Source organism: Phyllostomus discolor, chromosome 1, assembly GCF_004126475.2.
Source record: "Phyllostomus discolor isolate MPI-MPIP mPhyDis1 chromosome 1, mPhyDis1.pri.v3, whole genome shotgun sequence".
NCBI classification, from domain to species: domain Eukaryota; kingdom Metazoa; phylum Chordata; class Mammalia; order Chiroptera; family Phyllostomidae; genus Phyllostomus; species Phyllostomus discolor.
This window is the reverse complement of record NC_040903.2, coordinates 29600009-29624034: the sequence shown is the minus strand read 5'-3', so window position 1 is coordinate 29624034 and position 24026 is coordinate 29600009. Positions and strand designations below refer to the sequence as shown.

At 35.6% G+C, this 24026-nt stretch overlaps 1 protein-coding gene across 3 annotated transcripts in view; it reads left to right on the top strand.

Annotated features, from left to right (window-relative positions):
- NFXL1 (nuclear transcription factor, X-box binding like 1) overlaps nt 1-24026 on the top strand; it is a 47421-nt gene continuing 23395 nt past the window's right edge. The window contains exons 1-15 of one of the 3 annotated variants that reach the window (XM_036020185.1): nt 1-97; nt 434-679; nt 3096-3272; nt 6139-6248; nt 8191-8321; nt 9788-9966; nt 10195-10356; nt 10444-10544; nt 11179-11293; nt 12219-12343; nt 13077-13199; nt 17132-17222; nt 22349-22469; nt 22697-22856; nt 23667-23758. In XM_036020185.1, coding sequence (XP_035876078.1) covers nt 436-679; nt 3096-3272; nt 6139-6248; nt 8191-8321; nt 9788-9966; nt 10195-10356; nt 10444-10544; nt 11179-11293; nt 12219-12343; nt 13077-13199; nt 17132-17222; nt 22349-22469; nt 22697-22856; nt 23667-23758 — 1931 coding nt within the window. In that variant the 5' untranslated portion in view covers nt 1-97; nt 434-435. Of the gene's footprint in view, nt 138-433; nt 680-3095; nt 3273-6138; nt 6249-8190; nt 8322-9787; nt 9967-10194; nt 10357-10443; nt 10545-11178; nt 11294-12218; nt 12344-13076; nt 13200-17131; nt 17223-22348; nt 22470-22696; nt 22857-23666; nt 23759-24026 lie in introns of all 3 variants that reach the window. The other 2 variants (XM_036020193.1, XM_036020180.1) reach the window with 2 other exon arrangements.

Genomic DNA, 24026 nt, shown 5'->3' with positions numbered 1-24026 from the left:
GAGTTGTAGTCGTTGGGGGGGGCGAGCACCGTCTATAAGTAGACGTAGCCTTCCCTGGGGTCCACTACTGCGCTTGGTTCCTCGCCGGAGTCGCCGGGTCGGTCCGCTGCTCTCCCTTCAGGGCACTCCCCGTACGGGTGAGAAGCTGCTTTCCTTCTTCTCCTTGTCCTCTTGGGCTCTGTGTGCTCCATACCCCACAGGCAGTTTCTCTGCCTAGTTTTCTCCCTCTACGGTCCATCTCTCCAAAGCCCGGGATTAGCGGGCACTCGCTCTCCGGGAGAGACAGGGCCGCGACCTTTTCGAACCTGGTCCCCGCTTTGAGGCGACCCTCTTCAGTCGGCCCCTCCCACCGGCTTCCCGGACCGCCCCGCGTCTCCCCGCTTCACACCGCTGCAATCAGGCTTCTTCCACTCCCTCTCTTTTTTCCCTTCAGGGATGGAAGCTTCCTGGCGCCAGGTGGCCGGTGGCCGAGGCCGAGCCCGAGGACGGGCCACTGCGGCCCCCTCCTCAGGAAATGGATTCCATCTCCGCGGAGCCGGAGGAGGGCGAGGGAAGGGGTCGCCGGGCGCCGCTGCCCCGGGCCCCAGTCCCAGAGGCGCCTCGACCGCTGCGGCGGCAGGTAGCTCAGCCCGGCGCAGCCCCGCAGGACCCGGAGCACTGCAGACTTCCGTAGCCAGTGGTGAGAATGGCTCCCGCCCTCCGTCTCACCTGGACGCCTGCTGAGGCTCTGCCCTGTTCGAGCTGCCTGTGCCCCTTCTCCCACCCTCTGCCTTTCTTCTCCTTTGGGGGGGGGGGGGGTCATCATTGGCCGCACCTTTCAAGCATTTCAGGCAGCTACTGTCTTCGTTATTCCAGGCAGAGTCAAATCTTTAAATATCTTTTGTTTTCATTTTAATTGATGTTAATCTTTGCTAATTCTCTGTCCAGTACTCTTTCCTTCACTCTTTTTGCCTACTGACTCTGGACCCAAAGTTGCAAATTGTGGTCGGGAGGTCTAGCCTATACTGTAGTTTGGTTTGGGTAACACAGGCTTTAAATCTGAATTGGTCCCCTCCCCCCCCTTTTTTTCCTTTTTAAAGTCTCATAAAAACCTGTTTAACATCTTTTTTTTTGTAAAGTACTCTCAAGACTTCATGGTAACAGTCAGCAGGACTGAGTCGTAGAAATCCCATTTAGATTGGGCTTTGGCACTACATTCACGTTGTCTTTCCTACTTCTGGGGACCAGTTGTCATTTCCTATCTTTACCTGAATGTCTATGCCCTGTAAACTCTTTAGCTTGTGGTACTTTCTTGGTTCCTATTCATAAATTTCACATCTTTTACTGGATGTAGCTGGTGTGGCCTTTTCCGGCATGTCAGTGTCCTTAATTCACCTCTGTGTTTTAGCAGGGCCTGAGAGCATGCACGCAGCAAACACGAAATTGCCTTTACCAGTGGAGGAGTGCACGGGGCCACCGGAATAGCCCCTGAAATGAGTTCTGCGCACCCGCGTGTGTGTTTGGGATGCATTTTTCAAAATGAATTTTTTGTGGCAGAAGCAAATTGAGCTTCCGAATGCCTTTTTCTCTAGGCTAATTTTAGTTAGGTGATGTTCTGTTAGCTTGCAGTTACTGAGTTTCTAATGGTGGTGGTGAGGTTTGTAAGTTGGAAACCTGTGAACAGTTTTGGTAAACTTCCTGGATTTTGTGGGTAGTAGAAAGGGAGCATTCTCAACCTGGATGATTGAGATTGGAGGTGGCTTTGCCAACTTTTCTTGAGATGCTCTTATGTGGACACATTGACCAGGATATGAAAGTTTGTATTATGTGTTGTAACTCAGACTTTTAAAAAAATGTATCCTTAACTGCTAATTTCCCATTTTTAATGACATTTATCACCCCTCTTAATGTACATCAAGTTTTGAGGCACACAGCTCATAGATACTACTTTTCTCCTGATACTAAAAGATTCCTAGGTAGGCACTGTACATTTTCCTCCAGTTTTACTTGAAATACTGGCCAACCCCCAACCAAACTGGCTGCAACAAGAAAGGGAAAACATTTTGTGAAGGAAAGAAAAGATAAAACATCATCTAAAATAAGAAAGCTAATCTTAGTAGTAGTAGTTTCAGTCATAAAGTGAATTTTAAACTAGTAATTAAAATTTTCAAATTAGCAGATTTAAAATCCTCTCAATATGGGCCCTGATGAATTCAGATCAATTCAGTATGTTTGTGTCTCCTTTCTTAAACTATGGTTGTTGTCCCAAAGAGCTTATTAACACTTAGTACTTGAAGAAAATTCCCATGGTCCTTGCTCTTGAGGAGTTTGCAGTTTCACTGGGAATGTGCAATGAAGTAATCTAATTCTTTTTGAATTATTATTTAACCAAGTAGCGGAATGAGAAGTACAGATAGTGCTAAATAGAAGAGTGGAAGAATTATCCAAAATTTAGCATTTCTCTTTGGAAGAAAGTTGTAAGAAGCGTATTTTCTGTGTTAGCAACAATTTGTGTGTCGTTAATATTAAATATTTATGTTATGTGTCTACATTTTAATAAAGGCAAAAAGCCCTTGAGCTTTCTAAGGGGCTGTACATTGAATATTGTCTGTTCAGTCTTCGGTGGGCCCGGCCAGGCTGGGCTGTGGTGTGGAAGAGGTGGTTTTAAAAAGCACCTGCCTCTCGCTTGGATGTGCTCCCAGTGGGCATGTTTCCCTCCTCTTAAAAATCACTGTGGACAAATTTATTTTTAAACATCCCATTTTAATTTTTGTTAATGTCCTCATTTTAAGGTTGATCACCAGGGTTTTGTTTTTTTTTTTGGATGTTTTTTATCATACCTTTGTAATATTTTAAATTGATTTATTCGTCAGTGTTCCTAGAACAACTCTGCATTTAGCAGGGTATTTTACAAAAGTGTAAGTTTTCACTGTGGCATTCCCGTTTGTTGTATGTCAAGAAATTCGAACATACTGTTTTTCATGGATGATCGTAAAATAGAATGCTCCGAAGATGACTTTTAAATCTGGATTAAAATGATTGCATTAGTACATTATGACTTGCATTTTTGAGAGATTGTTTTGTGGAAATGAAAATCATCTTTTTCTCCCTGTAAGCAGAGCTAATGTCTCAAAGGAAATTTGAGGAAATCAAGAAGGCTAATCAAGCTGTGGCAAAGAAACTTGTTGAAGAGCACTTTAGCTCCTCCTCTGAAGAAGAAGGAGATGAAGATTTGGAAGGAAAACAGGGAAAAATAGTTGCTAATACATTTATAACATATACTACTCAGACAGGTACGGTATCTTTTAAATTTAGACTTTTTTCATATTAATGAAAATATATTCCTGCTTCTTTAAAAACGCTTTTACTCTATATGGAATAGTTGGTGCATCTTAAGAATGAGCATTTTTGTGTTTCAGAGTTGAATTTTTATGCATTTCACTATTTGGGTTATATGTCATTAACATTAATCTTTCTGTAAAGCAAATGGAATGGCAGTGTCCTTTACAGCCTTCGAAGCTGTCCTACCATCCAGTGTGTTTGGTTGGTATTTCATTAGAATGCTGGGAGGGGGTACCAAAGCCCCCTGTGAGGTGAGTGGGTTCAGGTTGTTCCTGGTTATGATTTGATTGCTCTTAAAGACTTTGAATACTCTTAAATCTGTTCATTTTTTTCTCTTTTGCACTGTAAAGTATATTTCATTTCTTGACTTCATTTTATATCTTACAACTTTTGACGTTCATACTTTTTTTTGAAGCTAAGTACTGAGGTTTGACCTATACAATTACATTATGTGTTGTTGATATCCAGGTTACTCTTAAAGCCATATTTGGAGTCCAGAACTTTATCAGAGAAGGTCATCCTTTTCTCTGAGCACAGCCTTTGAACTTTTGTGATTCTCCTCTCAAATTTCAGACTTAGCAGGGTCAACTTCCTGACAGGTATCTCTACCTTGCTGGCCCACGCACACATCAAACATGTGTTCAAAGATAATTTATTTCTCTTGGTTTCTTCATCTCAGTCAGTAGCACAGTTTTCCCAGGCATACACCCACACCAGAAATCTGGGCGCAGGGATGGCACACAGATGATATGAGTGAGTTTCATTCACTACCACTGCTCTCCTCTGCCCGCATCAGACACAGCATTCTTTCCTTCTTTCTGTTGACGTGAATCAGGCACAGCATTCTTTCCTTCTTTCTGTTGACGTGAACACTGACTTTTAAGAACAATGTGATCTAAATGTTACCAAGTCCAGCTGAGTTTTACTTACTAAATTTCTTCAATCCCTCCCTCTTCTCCCTATATACTAACATTGCCTTAATTCAGGTCCCTATGGCTATTTAATGTGTGCATTAAATTCACGTAATAGCTGTGAGGTAGATACTACTCTTACTATTATACTATTTTAAAGATGAGAAAAATGAGACAGAACATAGATAATTTGCTTAAGGTCATTTTTTGGTTTACCTGCTCTACTGGCCTCTTAACTGGTACTTTCTGCTTCTAGTCTTGGCCTCCTCATACTCATTTTTCTTTAGTTGGCAGGGTGATCTTTCCAAAATCAAATGCCATGTGATCCACCATAACATTTTGGGCAATATACTATATTGCTGAGGCCAAACTTGAATACAATTTTAAAAGAAATCTTATATAAATCTTATAAATGTAAGGTTAGACTTTATTTTGTTGAGGCCTATTTTATCTTGTTCTCATTTTCCGTTATGTGTTAACTGTAAATTAGATGAAATTTAAAATGTTACATATTTGTTAAAGCCAGCTATGTGGAAAAGCAAACTAAACACACAGAATGTCATTATGAAGTCTGCTTTTAAGGATACTCTTTAAACTTTAATGTTTATTTAAAGTAAAACAATTAGCCCTGGCTCAGTGGATCGAGTGCTGGCCTGGGAACTGAAAGGTCACTGGTTTGATTCCAGTCAGGGCACGTGCCTGTGTTGCAGGCCAGGTCAGGCCCCAGCTGGGGTCATGGGAGAGGCAACTGAGGGCAACTGATGTATGGCTCACACACTGATATTTCTCTCCCTCCCTTTCTCCTTCCCTTAATATCTCTCTAAAAATAAATAAAACAGTTGTTTTTAATAATTTTATAATTTATAGTTTTAGGAGTGATTTTATGTATGTTTTGTTTACTATCTTAAATTATATCATGGTAGAGCAAGTTTTTATAAGTGCTGTGTTTCTTTAGATGATTTTAGAAAGTAAATAATTATTTAAGCATCCTATTAATTTTTCTTTTTCTTTGACTTAAATTTTGATTTGAACCATTTTATTGCCATAAGCTCTGTACCAGTGATAGTTTATACTGTTGCTCAGTCAGCCTCTGTTGAACAATCCTCAGTGTGTTAAAGGTATGAAGGTTTATTTCTTTTACACTGACATGACTCGGATTACTGCATTTTTGGTGTTATGTGCACTTTGGGTAGTTGTTCTGCCTTTCAATTTGATTTTACTCGTTATTTCAGACTTTTCTATTGTGACCCCTTGCTGCAGCTTATAATTGTTAAGAGTCAAACTGAAGTGCTTTAATTTTATCATGAAGATAAAAATAACACATTTAATCCTGCTGAAACCCTAATAGTATGGTGCCTAGAAAATAAATGTGCAATAATTGCTCAAGAAAATATAGTTTAATTTTTTTCTTAAGAAGTTCATGTTTCCTTTGTAAGCAGAAATAGTTATTATACTGTAATGACCTCAGGATCTTTTTATTCAACAAGTTTTTATTAGAATAGTGTGTGTGTCAAACACACAGGTGTGCTTATATTTAGGCTGAATGGCCCTGTTGACTTTTGACATTCGGGTTCTTTCACTTTGCTTTTTGACACGCTTTCCCTTGTTACTTGGTTCTTGCTGCTCTTGTCTGTGGCTCTGCCTCCACCAAATATGTGAAGCACTGTAACAGCAATGGAAGCAAGTATACTCCGAGAGAGTTTTTAATCAAATATGTAAGGTTTAAATCTTGGACTTTGTGACCTCTTGGCAGCTCACTGGGTACTTTTCTTAAACTTCTTATTTTAATCTATATTTTGAGCAATTGATACTGCTACACAGTTCTCACATACTGTACTGCTTTTAGTGAGTTAGTATTATTTTCAGATGTTGCTTAATATGAAGTTTTCAACTTTTAACTTTCTAGATGGAGATACACGTGAATTAGAGAGAACAAAGCAGTATGTACATGAAGCTTTTCAAGCAGGGGCTATGACATGCTTAATTTGTATTGCTTCAGTGAAGAGAAACCAGGCAGTAAGTGTTTCTCCTTATCTGTATTAATGTATCTGCCCAAAATATCTTATGTTGTATTTATAATATTAACCATTTATTATGCTTTTGCTTATTTTTTTAAATGCTTCATTTGAGAATTTTAATTGGTCTTTATTTTGTAAATCTGTAATTTAAATAACTACCTCTAGTAAGCATCCATTATTTTTAGCACTATTAATATAACCGAAGCAAGTATCTTCAGTTTTAATGTTCATGTCAATTTGGTAAAGCATTTTTAATACCTTTGTACATTAGAGATTTCCACAACTACTGAAATGTTAAAAGGGACTATATTTCATTACTTTCAGCAGGTTGAAAAGATAGGCATGGTCCCTGCCTTCAAGGAAGTAGAACCTAGCAGTGACCACGGCTTGTTAGGCAGCTTTTCTTGTGTTGAAGGAACTGTGGAAAGTGACTAGAGTCGTTGGGGAACTATGGACTCAGTCATAACTTACAAATTTAGAGTCTCGGTGGCCTGATGGCGAAGTTATGTATATGTAAATTTAAAAGGACATTAATGGAGCAATTAAGAGGAAGTGATGACTGGATGTGATAGATGCAACATTCAGACCTCAGATTAATCCACTGCTATTATAGCTGTGTTGCCTCGAGGAAGAAAATTGGGCCAAATGAAATGGGTTGCTCACATAGAGTAAATGAGGAATTTAACCTACACAGGATAGGATAGTGTAGCATATACCTTTGGTGCCCAGAGTCACATATGATTGTTTTTTTCTGATTTCAGCTGCAAGTCTCTCCATGTGGGGATATAGTCCTACCTTAAACAGTTGCTTTGTGTGTTTGTGTGTGTGTGTGTGTGTGTGTGTGTGTGTGTGTGTAATATCAGGCTCCTCCTTGGGAACTGGCTCAGCCAGTACAGGGGTGTAGTGCAGAAGTAGAGGGGAGTTAATTTCCCTTGGGGTAGCATTCCACCACAGGTAATTGGTGGATGAGTGCCCAGCCTCCCCTTTGTGAGGGGTTTGGGCTGGGGTGGCCCTAGGTATGTTTTAAATGGTTCTTTAGAGGATCCCTAGCAGGACAGAACTTTGGCTCTTAGCAGTAATCATCTGGACAGTGTACCATTTATTGGCATTTCGTCTTCCCCATTGTGTCTTCTCACTCTTGTGAGAAGAGTGTAGACATGTATTTCATGTCTTTTTTCAGTCACTGACTGGGGAGGAACTCAGCTAAAAAGTTGGCCTTTCTTTTTAAATGCTGTTGTCTGCTTATGCAATATACGACATGTCTGATTTTATTAAACAGTTGAGAAATGTTATGATGAAAAAACTGACTTTTGTCAATTATATAAAAGTATTCATAGGTTTTAAAAATTACTATTATTCCTTAAGCTTTTAAATTATATATATGTTCTCAAGTTTTTTTGCTCATCTGATTTTTAGAATTTAGCATAAGAGCTAGATTAATAGTTTTACTATAACACAAAAAGCTATAATAGAGATTATATGTAGTTTAAGGAATTCTTTGAAGTGTCATTTATAACTGGAAATAACCTAAATGTCTAATAACTAGAAATGGGTTAAATAAATTATAGTCTGCAAATCTACATGAAGTATTATACAGCTATAATAAATATGTTTTATGAATATGTTTGACAAGGGTGAATGCTTGTACTATGCTAAAAGAAAAGGCTATGAAATTACATAGCAGTCAGTATAGCATGACCTCATTTAAAAAAGAAAATGAGATACATTAAAAAAAGTTAGAGACCAGAAATTTAGGGGTAGTTATTTCTAGTTGAATAAATCTGGATGGCTAATAATATTTTTCTTACTGTAAGGAAAAATTATTGTTCTTTAATCCTTAGTTTGCTCTTGAAAATAATTTACTGTGGTGCCTAAAGTATTATGTAATTATCAAGGAAAAATCATTGCATACATGTTAATATCTGATACTTTTGTCTTAGGTTTGGAGTTGTTCAGGATGTTTCTGTATATTTCACATGCCCTGTATTCAGAAGTGGGCTAAAGACAGCCAGTTTCTGGTATCTTCTTTGACGGATGATGATTTTGAAAAGAGAGATTATCCCTGGCCTTGGTAATTTTTCTAATTTAGTTGGAATGTCAAATTATAAAATAAATGAAAATTATATCTCATAAGTTGCTTTATTGGCAGTTTTAGTATCCATGTGTGGCTTTCAGTTAGTCACTGGATTTGTGAAGATATGGGACTTAGTAATGGCATCCATTTCCCAAGTTGTATAACTACTAGTTCCTTTCAAAAACTAATAATTATTCAGACTATTTTTCCCTTGCAAAACAACTCTGTTGTTACCCTTTTTAAACAACTTTCATTTCTTTTCTATATGACTAGAATTCTTCGTAATTCTGGTGCATCTCTTCTGGAGTTCTACATTAATACCATATTGTATAAGACCATCATCGAACATATTTTGATCATAGGCTTCCCAATTTTGTCCTCAAAAATCTTTCAAAACTGTAGATGTATATTAATAATATTAATTTTTCCACATTTGTTTTATTGGGTGGCTTGTGATTCATGATTTAATCTTGAACTTCAGTTATATTTCCAAAAAAAGTGGGGGAATAGAAATTTTATATTTCTGCTAAGTAAAGACAAAAATTTATCTGTACTGGCAACAAAAATGATAGGTTTACTTTGAAGATAATGAAGCATAAGCTTCAGGGGCTCTGTGTGGTCACATAAATATTCACTTTTGTAACTATTTTTTCTTTGTAATTTTGAGTTCTTTTTCTTATCAGAGGCCCCCAAGTTGTATAAGATTCAGGCTTCAGAAAACCTGGATCCACATCAGACCTACCCTTGTTACCATAAGTACTGATATGCAGGGTGGGGCAAAAGTAGATTCACAGTTGTTCATATGGAAAATAATACAATACTTAATAAATAATACAAGAATAAACTCTGTTTCACAGACTCACAATTGTAAACCTACTTTTTCCTCACTCTATTTATAAAATTGTGGTAATATAGTTTTAAAAAACATTTTAGAGGTATTATAACTTTGTGAAAAAAATTCTTAGTCATTTGTGAGAGATTTTATTCCCATGTTACCAAAGGGGATATGAAAGTTAGTTGAAATAAATGGTACATTCAGACTTCTTTTACTTACATGGTAAAGCCAGGACATAGCTGTACTCTTGATATGTGCTGTTTACTGCAGTAGCAACCAGCCCCCTGTGGTTATTTACATTTTCAAAAATTATAAAAGCTCTGTTTCTTTCTCATTTGTACGCATTAGCCACATTTCAAGTGCTCATGAGCTCTACTGGTTAAGAACTACTATATTGGATGTGGCAGATACAGAACAGTTCCATCATCTCTGGAAATTATATTGGACACAGTTGTTCTAGGCAGTTGCAATTTATTTTAGGAAAATCTTGTTTTTCACTAATATAAAAATGGAACAGAGAGTGCCTTGCATAAAGCTAATTGAGTGTAATATCTTTCAAAGTATATTTATGTTTCTGTCTCTTGTGTCATTTAAAAATGAAATTAACTTGAGTAATTCTTCTTTGTAGTCCAAAATGTAGGTTTGAATACAAACGATCGGACACACCTAGTAGGTACTATTGCTATTGTGGAAAGGTAGAAGATCCACCTTTAGATCCGTGGCTTGTGCCTCATTCATGTGGCCAAGTATGTGAGAGAGAATTTAAACCTCCTTGTGGCCATAAATGTTTACTCCTCTGTCATCCAGGTGAGTTATGTATTACATTTGTAATTGTTCATGGGTGGTTAATTTGTTCTTAGGTTGAGGCAAAAAAAATTGTGAAAGTTGAATTCAGAACTTAAGTTTACATAAAAAAATATCAAAAGGAAATGCCTTTTAAATTGTCAGCAAGGAAAGCTTTGGAAATCACTGATAGGTATAGGAATTGAAAATTATCTTTGACTTCTGATTTTCCCCCCTTTTGTTGGATTCTAGGGCCCTGCCCTCCTTGTCCAAAGATGGTCACAACTACTTGTCACTGTAAGAAAGCCAAGCCCATCCCTCGTAGGTGCAGTGCCAAGGAATGGTCCTGTCAGCTGCCATGTGGGCAGAAGTTGCTTTGTGGACAACATAAATGTGAAAATCCTTGTCATGCAGGTGAAAGGTCATACTTGTTAGCCAAAGTCAAAGCAGTCAGTATTGCTTTTATAATGTGCCTGTGCTAATTCATCACTGTGGTTTTAGGAAGTTGTCCGCCCTGTCCGAGAGTTAGTAGACAGAAGTGTGTCTGTGGCAGACGAGTAGCTGAAAGAAGCTGTGCAAGTCCGCTGTGGCACTGTGATCAAGTAAGTGTATGTGTGTTTTGAGGGGATGGACATTAAAGAATACAGAAAACAATCAGAAATGCTAATTAGGATTTAGCTAGTTACATTTAGTTGGATAAAAGGAGAGGAGGAATAGTAACTCAAATTACATTCATTTTTAGGAAACTTTTCCAGTTTAGTATTTCAGTTACTAGAGGGAAATTTTTTTTTCAATGTAACAGCTGTTTGTTGAATTTTGGACTCAGTACACATGTACTTTCTTGCTAGCTCTCCCTCCCTTTCCCCTGTCTTTAATCAGTATCCCATCCCACTTCTTGAGTTAATCCAACGGGGAAGGAGGATTGATGTTGTAGATTGTTAGTCCTAGAATTGGCGTACCACTTGGAAATCTTTGGTGGATGGCCATATGAAGCTATATGTACTTTTTTCCTGTATTATATTTTAAAAATATGCTCTTTGGTGCATAGGAATGTGTGTGTGTATATATGTGTGTGTGTGTATATATGTTTATAGAGAACAAGTTATGAGGAATATAAATTGCTTATTCATAATTGAAAAATGGATTATATACAAATAAAAAATGGATTATGTCAGTACAGAGTCTTTTTTGATAACTTTTAAGTCCTTCACTAGTGCTTATTACGTATTATTTTAGGTATGTGGGAAAACACTGCCGTGTGGTAATCATACATGTGAGCAAGTTTGTCATGCTGGTGCTTGTGGAGAATGTCCTCGATCTGGGAAAAGATTCTGTCCATGTCAGAAGTCAAGTGAGGCTGTTTTCAAATCTTTAATGGGATATGATTATTCTTTATGCTAACTACTTTCCTAATTTACATTTCTTTGCAAATTCATAATGTTTCAAATTGTATGTTAGACTTTTGTACATTTGGACGAGTAGATAATAGAGCATGTGGATTAAGAACTCAGACTCAGGCATATCTGGGTTCAAATCCCACCTTCATAAACTCTGGTGTTCTCAAGTTAAATGGAGACATTAAGAGTACCTTCTTCATAAGATGATGGTGAGAATTGGATGATAAAATGCTCATAAGGCATTTATGTAGTGCCCAGCACATAAAGGAAACCTAATAATTCCAAGCTATTGTCCTTATTGTGTATTGGGTTACAAATGAATTTAGTTTTGGTTGCTCCGAGATAGACAGACATAGAAAGGTTGCGGTCTGAGTCTGCTTCCCTTGACTTGCACCAGCACCAGCACACATTGACAAGATTGTTGCCAGTCTTGTCCTAATGTGTTTATGTTGAAGGTGAGGTTCCTTATGTTTTAAAATCTACTACTTTTTTTTATCCTGTGAGGTTATTAAGAGCAAATTGTTTTTATAATACTATATTGTGGGATTCTTCATAGAGGTTATCATATTATAATATTATATGATATTACTTACTTCAGATAACTATTTCTGAAGTACTTAGCTTATAGAAGTATGCTTCTTTAGGATGGTAACTTGTCATGTGTCAAATTCTTTTTAACTTTACATTGAATTTACAAATATTAGAGATTATTTTCATTAAAGTTAATTTTTTCTAATAGTTATATAGATGCAAAAAATTCATAGTTCAAAAGGGCTGTCATCCTTTAGGGAGCCAAAAGAACATGGCACATTGTTAGCAATGTAGCTTACTATTAGCAATGTAGCTTACTATTAACATTGACTTTTTGTCTGCTTTTAGAGTTTTCTTTGCCTTGTACAGAAGATGTACCAACTTGTGGAGACAGTTGTGACAAGTTACTTGAATGTGGAATCCATAGATGTTCACAGCGTTGTCACCGAGGTCCTTGTGAAACATGTAGACAAGTTAGTCATCTCCCGTAGTAATTACTAATTACTAATTAATTCTATGAGCTCTCTTTTACAGTATGTCAAATGGGAGTGTCCTGTAATTGTTTTCTAGTAGTTTTATAAACATCTGTGTCATGATCTGAGTTTAGTGACCTAATGTGTATGGAGAAGAAACAAGACAGTATGCCAGCAATCATATCCAAAAATCACCTTTTGTTTCTTTTTACTTCGTAAACGTTTCAACATTCTCATTTTTATAGTCCACAGTGGGGTTATTTGTTCCGAGAAGACATTCAAAGCAATGATGAATTAGTCTTAGTGATGATGGAAAGAAACTAATGCCTAGACTTGAGACTTTTAGGTTATATATGTGTCACTTTGATTCTAATCATACTACCAAGTCAACAAGTTGCTTATAAGATAATCCAGTTTTCTTGCTTTACTGAGACAAGATGTGCAGACATCATGGGGTAACTACATGTAAGTGACTTTAAGGTGTAGTATGGTTGTACTGTTTAGTATTAAATTTCTACTAAATTTAATAACGGAAATTCTTATGAAGTCTCTTGGAAAAAAGTAAGATACAAAAAAAATCTTAGAAAATTCATCTTTAGTTTTGGTGGAGGCTTTCATATAAACTTGTGCTTAAAACTTTTCTCCTTCACTTTTTAGGAATTATAAAAATTACAGGGTGAAAAAAATTGCATTAACAAAGTTAGTTTTAATAGTATTTATTTGCTTCTTCCAGGAAGTAGAAAAGCATTGTCGCTGTGGAAAACATACAAAACGAATGCCGTGCCATAAAATTTATCTCTGTGAAACTAAGTGTGTTAAGATGCGTGACTGTCAGAAGCATCAGTGTAGAAGAAAGGTATGTGCAACAAGCTTAGGATACTGCTTTAAAAATTCTCTTGAATTTTTCCTTTGTGGGGCTGTGATAAACACCATCTTGACATGTTCCTCCAATGTCCAAGCATATTCTGTGCTTCCTATATGAAGTATTAATTAATATGTTTTTTAAAGATTATATTTATTTAGAGGGAAAGGAGGGAAGAAGAGAGGGAGAGAAACATCAACGTGTGGTTGCCTCTCACACATTGGTCCCCCCGTTCCCAACTGGGGACCTGACCCGCAACCCAGACCTGTGCCCTGATTGGGCTCGTACTGGCCGCCCTTTGGTTTGCAGGCCAGTACTCAATTCATTGAACCACACCAACCAGGGCTAATTAATATTCTTGATTAATCCTAATTGTTTGTATTAGTGGGAAGTCTTACCAAGCTTCTTAAATGACAAAGTTTTTGTTTGTTTGTTTGTTTTTTTATCATGTGCTTAATTCTGTTTGGTTCTTAAACTATTTTTGTTCCCTGACTGTAAAACATCATAGCACTGTTAAGAGTGATAGTCCATTTGCTGGAAGAGGCTTAACTTTTATTGTTCAAATCTTATTTATAGACATTTGGTTCAGTAGATGGTCAACTGGAGTATTTTACTTAGCTTGTAGATTTGCAGTTTTGGGGGGTCCTCTTTATCTTTATGAATTACCCCTTAATCTCTAAAAGATTCCTTGTTCCTAAATCTGTTGAAATATAGTGGTTTTAGCTTTCTTTTGCTTAGTGTTAACATGGTATATCTTTTTCATTCTTTTACTTTTAACTTATTAATACTTTATATTTCAAGCGGTTTTCTTATATACAGCATTTAGATATTTTATCCTAGCAGAATGATCTTTGTGACTTAATTCAGGTGTAGATCATTTACATTTAATATAATCTTTAATATGGTTGGATTTAAGTCTATCATTTTGCTATTTATTTTTATTTGCCCATCCTTTATTTCTTTTCCCTCTGTTGTTAATTTCTATTTTGAGTGTTTTTCAATTATTCTATTTTAATTCCTTTACTTGATTTGTCATATATCTTATACCCATGTATTTTATAAACCCTAAATGCAGTGTATTTTTGCTCTAAATAATCAGGTATCTTTTAAAGAGATTGGAAAAAAATTAGAAAACGTAGTTTTGTATATTTATTGTCATTACTTTTGGTGTTTTTTAGTTTTTTTAAATATTAACTTAGGTTTCTATCTGGTTCATTTTCTCTCTATCTGAAGGACTTCCTTTAACATTTCTTGTAGTATTGTTCATTAATTCTTTCAACTTTTGGAAAATACCTTTAGTTTGTGAAAATATTTTTACTTGGAATTCTAGTTTGACAGTTTTTTCCCATGTTTAAAAGGTGTTGCTCCACTATTTTAGCTTGCAATATTTTCCAGAAAAAGTGTGCTGTATCTTTGTTCCTCCGTTTGTAATCTATCTCTTTTTCCTTTTGCTGTTTAAAAAAAATTTCTCTTTATTATTAGTTTTTAGCAATTTGGATGCTTCCTATTGTTGCTTTCTTCATGTTTCTTTTTTTAAAATATATTTTATTGATTATGCTATTACAGTTGTACCACTTTTTTCTCCCCTTTATTGTCCTCTGCCCTGTGCCACCCCTCCCACGAGCATTTCCCCCCTTAGTTCATGTCTGTGGGTCATACATATAAGTTCTTGGCTGCTCCATTTCCCATATTATTCTTAACCTCCCCCTCTGTTTTGTACCTACCATTTTTGTTGTTTCTTAGGTGTGTGGATTTATAGTTTTCATCAAATTTGTGAAATTATCAGTTTTTTATTTAAAATGTTTTTCCCCGCCCATTGCCTTCTGAGGCTACAATATGTATATTATACTGCTTGAGGTCTTACAGCTCACTGATGCTCCATTTATTTAGTTTTTTTTTTTAATTTCTTTGCTTTAGTTTATAATAATTTTGCCTTCAAGTTCATTAATTTTCATCTGCTTTGTCTAATACATTTTTCTTATCACATCCTATGTTTATTCATCTCAGATTTTTTTTTTTATTTCTGAGAGTAAAGTTTGGGTCTTTTCTGTATTTTCCATGTCCTTAGCATGCTTATATCTTCTATCTTCATGAATATAGGGACTATATTTATAGTGACTATTTTAATGTCCTTACCTAATAATTTTTATCATTTATTTGTCATTCTGGGTCTATTTCTGTTGATTGATTTTTCTTCTCCTTTTGGGTTATATCTTCCTGCTTATTTGCCTGTTGGGTAATTTTGATTGGTTTTCAGACATTGTAAACTTTACACTTTTGGGTGCTGTTTTGTTGTTGTTGTTGTTGTTGTTGTTTTTGTATTCCTGTAACTATTTTTAAGATTTGTTCTGGGTTAAAGTTAAGTTATTTAGAAACCATTTTGGTCCTGGGTTTGACCAGACTTCTGTTTTATCTAGGCCCAAGTTGGCACTGCTACTGAGGCAGTAATTATTTGAAGTACTCTGTGAGACTCCCATGTATTAGGAGGTTCCTCTACTCTGACCACAGGGAACACAAGCTATTCTCTGACTTGAATAATCTTTGGAAATTATTCTGTCTTCTTCAGGTGGTTTTTTCTCATATTTTGGGTAGTTGCCAGTCATACAGGTGCAGACAGGTATTTGGCCCAAAACTAAAGGCATCCCTTTTGGAGTTCTCCAGGGCTTTCTCTGTATTGCTACCACTTACCTACAAATTCTAGCCACACTGGCCTCTGATATGTGGATTTTGTCTACTCAGTGTGGTGGGACCACCACACTCTGTGATCTTTCCCCTTGTGCTGCAGCCTGGAAACCTCCAGGTCTAAACTGGTGCTATCACAGGACCTACTTTATTTCTCTTTTCTTAGGAATTGCTGTCCTGTGCTGCCTCATTTTCAAATATCTGAGAACTGTCGCTTCATACATGTATTTTGTCTGATGTTATAGTTGTTTAAGGCAGGAGAGTAAACTGGCTATTGCTTATTCCACCATGGTCAGAAACGGAAGTGTCTAAAGGCTTATTTAAGTCCTGGACCACACAACTTCTTTTCCCATGCTGCCACTAGCAAAACAATAGGCACATCGTCTCAGTAAATATTTGTCTAATTGAGTGTACTGTTTTGATTTTTAGTTGCTTTTCAATAAAATGTATTTTGTTTTGAGTTATTTTTATACACTGAAACTTGTTCTTAATGTAGGTTTCAACCCTAAGTTTCTTTAAAACAATCATAGTTTCTATTTTCTTTCCAAAATTTGGATAATGTGAAAAGTCAAGGAAGGAATTAGAATGGCAAATAGACTATTAGTAGTTGCCGTTTGTTCATGAATGAAAATTGGGACAGGTCTTAGACAGCTGTATTTCTTACAAACAGATTAGAAATCAAGGATGTTATAAAATAAAGTTAGAAGCAAATAGCTTATCTCTGCTTTCTTCCTTTAGTTAGTTGCTGAGTCCATGGTTTAAAAATAACTGCTAAACTAATTTACACATTTAACTTTTTTTTTAATTAAATTTTTTAAATAACCAGACTAATTGTTTGCCTGAATATAGGGTTTGACCAGTTCTATTCTTTTGGTTAATGTTGTCAGTCTCTGCATAGATAAGTAGAAATGAAATTATCTCATGGGAATGTTTTAAGTCCTAGAATAATTAATGAAATGTAAGAAAATTTAGCTTGATTTTATTAAATTAGGACATTGTCTATTTAATTTTATTAAATTAGGACATTATAAGTTAGGGGAACCTAAGTTATAAACTTAAAAATTCTTCATATAGCATATCTACTTAAAAGGAGAATGTTGATACTCTTGAATGCTTTTATTCTTATACTGAAAAGAAGTATAGTATCTTTGGCTTCCCATAAGTTCTATGGGTAACTAGTAATGACATTTATATTACACATGGTTTTCAGATTGCCTGTTCTTTATATGTTGCTTTCTCTTCAGTGTTGTCCTGGAAACTGTACACCTTGTGATCAAAACTGTGGACGGACTTTAGGATGTAGAAACCATAAGTGTCCATCTGTCTGCCACAGAGGTAATATTTAACAATAGCTGTGATTTCATGTTTGTGTTTACATAGCGTTTTTATAGTTGATGGAGAGCTTTCACACTCATTATCTTGGTTTGTCCTCTTAATAACCTGAGACAGTAGGGCAGTTGCCAAAATCATGCTTTTATGGACAAGCAGATTGAAGTTCAGTGACACTCATATTTAGGGAAATATTTAGTAAAGCAATATAGCTAAGATTTGAACCCAGTTCTTTCAAATGCAAAAGCTTTGTTTTTTGTATAACACCTGTTTGTTTTCTTACTTCCTTCCAACCTTCCCCGCAAAGTTTTTTAATTAATTAATATCCCACACAATTTGTTAATTAATCAATGTGTTCTTAGATTTTTCAGTTTTATTTTGAGTTTTAGACATTTTCATGGAATTAAGTCTAGTAAGGGACTGGGTACATCATAAGTTCTCAAACTTTTTGATCTCAAGACCTCTTACACTCTCTTGGAACCCAAAGAGCTTTTGTTGATGTGGATTTTATCTATTGATATTTATTGTATTTGAAATTGGATTTAAAATGTAATAATAATTACTATTTTATTTAAAAATAGAAGTAATACGCCCACAGTACATATTAATGCAGTAACATTTTGTGAAAAATATTGTATCTGAAAAAATTTAGTGAAAATGGTATTTTTTACATTTTGCAAAAGTCTTTAATGTCTAGCTTAGTAGGAGATGGCTGGAGTTACATATATGCTTCTGCATTCAGTCTGTTTTGGTATCACTTGTCATATAGCTTCTGAAAAACTCTGTGTATATGAGATCTCGCAGACCCCCTGAGGAGGGTCTCAGGGGCACCTAAGTTATTAGACATTGAAATCCGAGTTGACTTTACCCATTGCAAGTATGTTGGTATGAAATAGAATCTACTACATGTTGGTATAGGATAGTGGGAAGAGCATGGATTTGGGGTAAGAGGTCTTTGCCTCTTAGCACCTTTCTGACCTGGGACAAAATGCTTTATTGCTTTCATGTGTTCCTTTGGGATTACACACATACTAGATACCTTAGCTAATGTTTTAATCCTCTCGGAGTTCTTGGAACATACGTGACACTTCTGCTGTTTAATATAATAAGGAAACAAAGAGACTTGGCTCAGGGTCATAGAACTAGTTGTAGGGTCAGGATGTAAACATAAACTTTAATGTTGTTTTCATTTTACCACGTTGCCTTCCCTTAGGAAAAGTGACAGATTCCATTAACCCCATAGACAGTTTTCTGTGGATGTTTTCTGATTTGTCAGTGTCTTAAAATTGTGAAGTTGGAGCTAGTTTGTCAGTTCCCATTATTAGTAAAAGGATGTTATTTCCTTTTGTAGTCATTATGTCATTGGCTTATTAAATTTAAATTTTATTAACATTCTACCATTAAGCACTAATTTACTCAATAAGGGTTTGTTTGTTTTTTTCCCATGTCTTCTGAGTACCAGGCACTGGGAATAATTATATGAGCGAACCATATTGACAAAGTGCCTTTTCTTATGAAACTTATTTTTTTACTTTTCCCAAGTTAAAATACAAATAATCAAATTAGTATAGAATATCTGGTGGTTCCAAGTATAGAAAGGAAATGATAGTAAAATTAAAATGGTGACAGTGGGAATGGTGTATACTATTTTGTATGGTGTGATCGGGGCGGACTCTGAAAGGATGACATTTGAGGAGACCTGATGAGAGAAGTAAGGGATCGGGCTGTGTGGCAGTAGGGTGGGGTGGTGTTCCAGGCAAGAAAGCAGCAGTTGCAGCGGCCCTGAGACAGGAGCATGTGAACGGCCGTAAGGAGCTCGGAAGCTGGTGCTCAAGGGGCAGATGGTAGGAGACAAGGCCAAAGAAGTGGTGGGCTAAGGATGACTGGAGAGAGGAGAGTGGGTGGAGGGGCCGTGTAGACCATTGTTAAAGCGCTGGCCTTCACATGGAAAACCTAACTAGTCAGGTGACCATTAAAGAAATTGGATCAGGAGCTTAGAATTTCCTTAGCAAGAAAACACTAGGCTTAGTTGGTTTTTACACATAATTTGTAACAAGTAAATATTTAAGGTATATGTAAGTTCAGTCTTCTCATCAGCTATTTGAGAGTATATCATGCAGAAAGGAAAGAAGATAAGAGAAAAATACAGGCCCATCTAACTCAAAAAGATGTTTGTAAAATACTAAGGTTTTAGCTATTCAAATCCAGCTATCTAGTAACTGCAGTTTTAGCTATCCCAAACCTTAGTCTGTCATAACCAAGTTGAGTTTATTCCAGTGATGTATGGTTGGTTTAACTTTGGTAGATCTAATAATGTGATTCATCACATTAACAGTTTAAAGGAGAAATGAGGTCATCTTAGTAAATATCTAAAAAACAGTTGATAAAATTCAACATCCATATATGATGAAAACTTGACTAGAATGGGAGGGTACATCATTAACCTGATAGAAAATATCTATGGAAAAGGCTAGAGCAAGCATCATACTCAATGGAGAAGTGTTGAAAGCTGATCCCCCTCTTATATTATTTTGAAGCAAATTCCATGAATACTTCAGTGTTCATCTCTAAAAGATGGGTGCTTAACCTAAAAATAGTTAGTATATTTCTTAATATCAGCAAATATATGGTGCTCAGATTTATTGTCTCATAAATACCTTCATTTTTTAATTCAGTTTATTTGCCTCAAAAACCTAATAAGATTGACATGATGTAATTGGTTGAAGTCTCTAAAGTCTATTAATATGTCATTTCTCTCATTTAAGAAACTAAGTTGCTTTATTCAGTGTTGCAGAGTCTGGATTTTGAAGATTGCATCTCATCGTATTATTTCACATTTTCGTCTGTGTTTTCTATAAATTGTTAGTGCAATCTGGAGGTCTGATCAGACCCATGTTCAATGTTTTATTTTTTTTTCAGAGTGTTTATTATTTTTTTTTTAAGAAATTTACTGGCTCCTTACAAAATTTACTTTGATGGAAAGTATGAGGAATACACTGTTGTACAATCCTCACCATTTTTTAAATCCACAGTTATATAAGATATATAGAATCATTTCATACCATTTTCCATCATTCTAGACACCTTCATAATCAAAAGTTATACTGTAGCTAATAGGGTGGGGATGCTGACTGCATGTTTGCACTGTGAATATGTGAAAGTTTAATGTAGCTCTTTTAAGTTCAATGTCATCTATCTTCTAGAATTACTGGACTAATGCCCACATTGGTGGTTACATTCTGTATACTGCTTTTTAATTTAAAAAGTGTTATATCTGAAGCTGTTGTATCTGTCATGTTGTACAGGTATCTGTAACAAATGCTGTTGATCAGTAGGAAGACTGTTAATAGAAATTACCCCTTGTTCTTAATATTTAAACAAAAGAAAAGTGATATTGCAGTTCAGAGTGGCAAAATGTTGTTTTTGATAATGTCCTCTTTGGACTGCTGAAGATGAATGAAATTTATTATTATCAAATATGGAAATTGATATACTGAATTAGAATGGACTTAAACGTCACTCTTAAAAATGTTGCTATTCTCTTTTTCTTTTGGAAAACTCAGTTTGGTCATGTGGGTCAGGATAATTTCACTTGCATTGCCATCAAGATAATACTTCACTGAATATCATTCTAAGCAAAGTAAGTCAGAAAAAGTCAAGAACCCTATGATCTCTCTCATGTGGGATACAAAACTGAAAGCAACAAATAACAAATAAGAAAAACAAACAAAAACTCATAGACACAGACAATGGTACGATGGTACCAGAGGGAACGGGGTGGGGTGCTAATTAAGGGTAAAAGTAATCAGATATATGTAACAAAAGATTTGACTTTGGGTGGCGGGCACATAATGCAATACACAGATGATGTATCATAGAATTGTACACTTGAAATCTATATAATATTATTAACCAGTGTTACCCCAATACATTTAATGAAAATATTCAATAAAAGACAGTACTTCACTGGATTATTTTTTACTTATTAAAACACTAAAGTATAAATTTGGTAATTTGTACAGCACATGTATGCTTTTCCCTGTGGTGCCTTTTACTCTCATTTCCTTTTTCTCTGTTCATTAGTTGAATCCAAATTCTGCTGTTTAAGGAACTATTTTGAACTTTTAGAGGCTTTAATAACCCTGGCTATTTTTCATCATTAGTCTGTTTCTTATCATATTAACTGCTAGTCAGTATTTTGCTTCGTCCTGACACCTAGGCAGCAATCTCATAATATACTCACTGTTTAGTAGAAGATTCTAATTTCTTTATTTCATTTCAAATGGGGTACCATATTGGGAAAACTAGAGTAGGAAGAAGGCCCTCAAAATGACATCTGAGCCTTGGCCAGAACTTGATAGCGTGTTTAAAAAGGTTTCTTTCATTTTGTTTTTGTGTATTTCTACCAACTCATAACAAAAGAAGGTTACAAAGCTGAAGTTCAAATGTCTTTTCCTTTTGAAATGTTTAGAAGAGAAGTATTTGGAATTATAACCTAAAATGAGGATTTGGAATTTAGTTTCACAAAATTTGAGTAATGGAAAATGGACTGTACTGATGAGAGAATTTACTTTTATCAGGGAACTTATTCAAAACTAAGATACTTGAATAGAAGTATGTATGAAAATAAGCCAAAGAGATGATTGTTAACATTAGATTTTCCAAAGACTTAGATCCATTTATCTTGTGAATGAGTGACATGTTACCTTTTAGCACATTTTCAAGAATATTCTAAAACTTTTATTGAAGCACAATTTTGCTATAGAAAAAGTATACAAATCATAATTGTTCTACCTGATGAATATTTACAAACTGAACATACCCATTTAACCAGAACTCAAATCCTTAAACCAAACATTACCAGCATTTCCAAAACCCTTCATATCCATCATCCTGATTTTGAACATTATGGATTAGTTTTTCTGTTTACTTTGTGTGAATGGAATCATATACAACCTACTCTTCTGGTTTCTTTGCTCAGTATTAAGTGTGTGAGGTTCATTCTTATAGCGTAGTTTCTTCATTTTCATGTAGAATGTCCCATTGTGCAAACACACAAAACTCACTGATTCTACTATTGATGGGCTTTTAGGTAGTTAAGCAGATTTTTAAGTTTCATGCTTTTTTTCCAGGTAGTTGCTATCCTTGCCCAGAAACTGTAGATGTGAAGTGCAACTGTGGTAATACAAAGGTGACGGTACCCTGTGGCCGCGAGCGTACCACAAGACCACCCAAGTGCAAAGAGCAGTGCAGGTTAGTCTGAAGTTTTGCACAAACTGATGCATTTGTGTCTTACCAATTTAAATTCATACTGATTTTTAATACTAGTATTTTCAATTTGCTTTAATGTATTAAAATAGTATTCACAATATGTTCTTGTTCTGTATGGAATCAGAAGATAATATAAATAGATAACTGTATTTTAAATACATTTTTTCAATGATCAAAAGTAATTTAAAAAATTGTACTTTATGACTTAGTCGACCACCAACTTGCCATCATACAAGTCAAGAAAAACATCGCTGTCACTTTGGCCCTTGTCCTCCATGTCATCAGCCTTGCCAAAAAGTGTTGGGGAAATGTGGCCACTTGTGTCCTGCTCCATGTCACGATCAAGCATTAATAAAGCAAACTGGCAGGGTAAGAGAACTGTATTATTCAGAGACAGTGAATTGCTGTGGGTCATGTTTTTTAAATTTTACTTATTCAACAGGTAATGAATAATTATTTATTTGGTGGTAAGCACTGTGATAGAATACAAGAATACAGGATTGGTCTTCCAATTTAATTGGACTTCCAAGTCCACTTAAGACTTGGTCTTCTGTTTTAAGAGACTTATAATATAGAAAACAAGAGATCAATAAACAAGTATTTGCAAATATAGCGTCATAGTCATGTTGTCTTCAAGATAGAGATAAACTTGGCAGTCTTCCTTAACGTCTGTAGTTTAGGGTTATGGCTATCTCCTGATTTTCTCAAAGATTCATTCACATTTTCGATGAATATTTATTGAGCTGTTAGTATGAGCTAAATATTGTTCTAGGTGGTGGGGAAACAGTAGTGAACCAGAAAATGGAGACTACATTCTGCTGGTGGAAGTTGGAGTTTACAATTATATCTCTCATTGTCCTTTTGGCTAATGAGAAGTAAAGGAGGCTATACTGCCTGTGTACTGCCATTTAAAAAGTCGAGTCTGCCTCAGTTTTTAATATCCAATGTGTGTACAGGGGAACAGGAATAGAATATAGGTGACATAGGTGAATATAGCTGATAGAATATAGGTGGAAATACAGATTGCTAATATTTTAGCAAGCACTATTTGTTGATTTCTTTAAAAATTTTCAACCTGCTTGAGTGGAGGATACATGAAACTATTTTCTTAAATTCTTATTAATGACCAGTGTGATTTTTGTCCCTCCGACTGAAAATCATTCTATGTTTTACTTGTAGCACCAGCCCTCAGGCCCTTGGGAACAGCCTTCTGAGCCAACATTTATTCAGACTGCTTTACCTTGTCCTCCATGTCAAGTTCCTATTCCCATGTAAGTATTAGAATTTTAACTTTTAAAAATGTCTCTGACATAGTTCAAAGGGTATCTTAAGTCACCGTTTTCTGATTTTCTTTATTCATCATTTTAGAGCTAACCTAAAAGCTGTTTCCCCTGTCTTCAGCTTCATTCTTTTCCAAATACATTTTGCATACCGCTTTAGAACTCCTTTGACATTTTTTAAAATCTTTTCCTCCAGCTGGTGTTTGATTTTCTCCTTAGCTTCCATAACAATTTGTGCTTATAATTACAATAATATAGC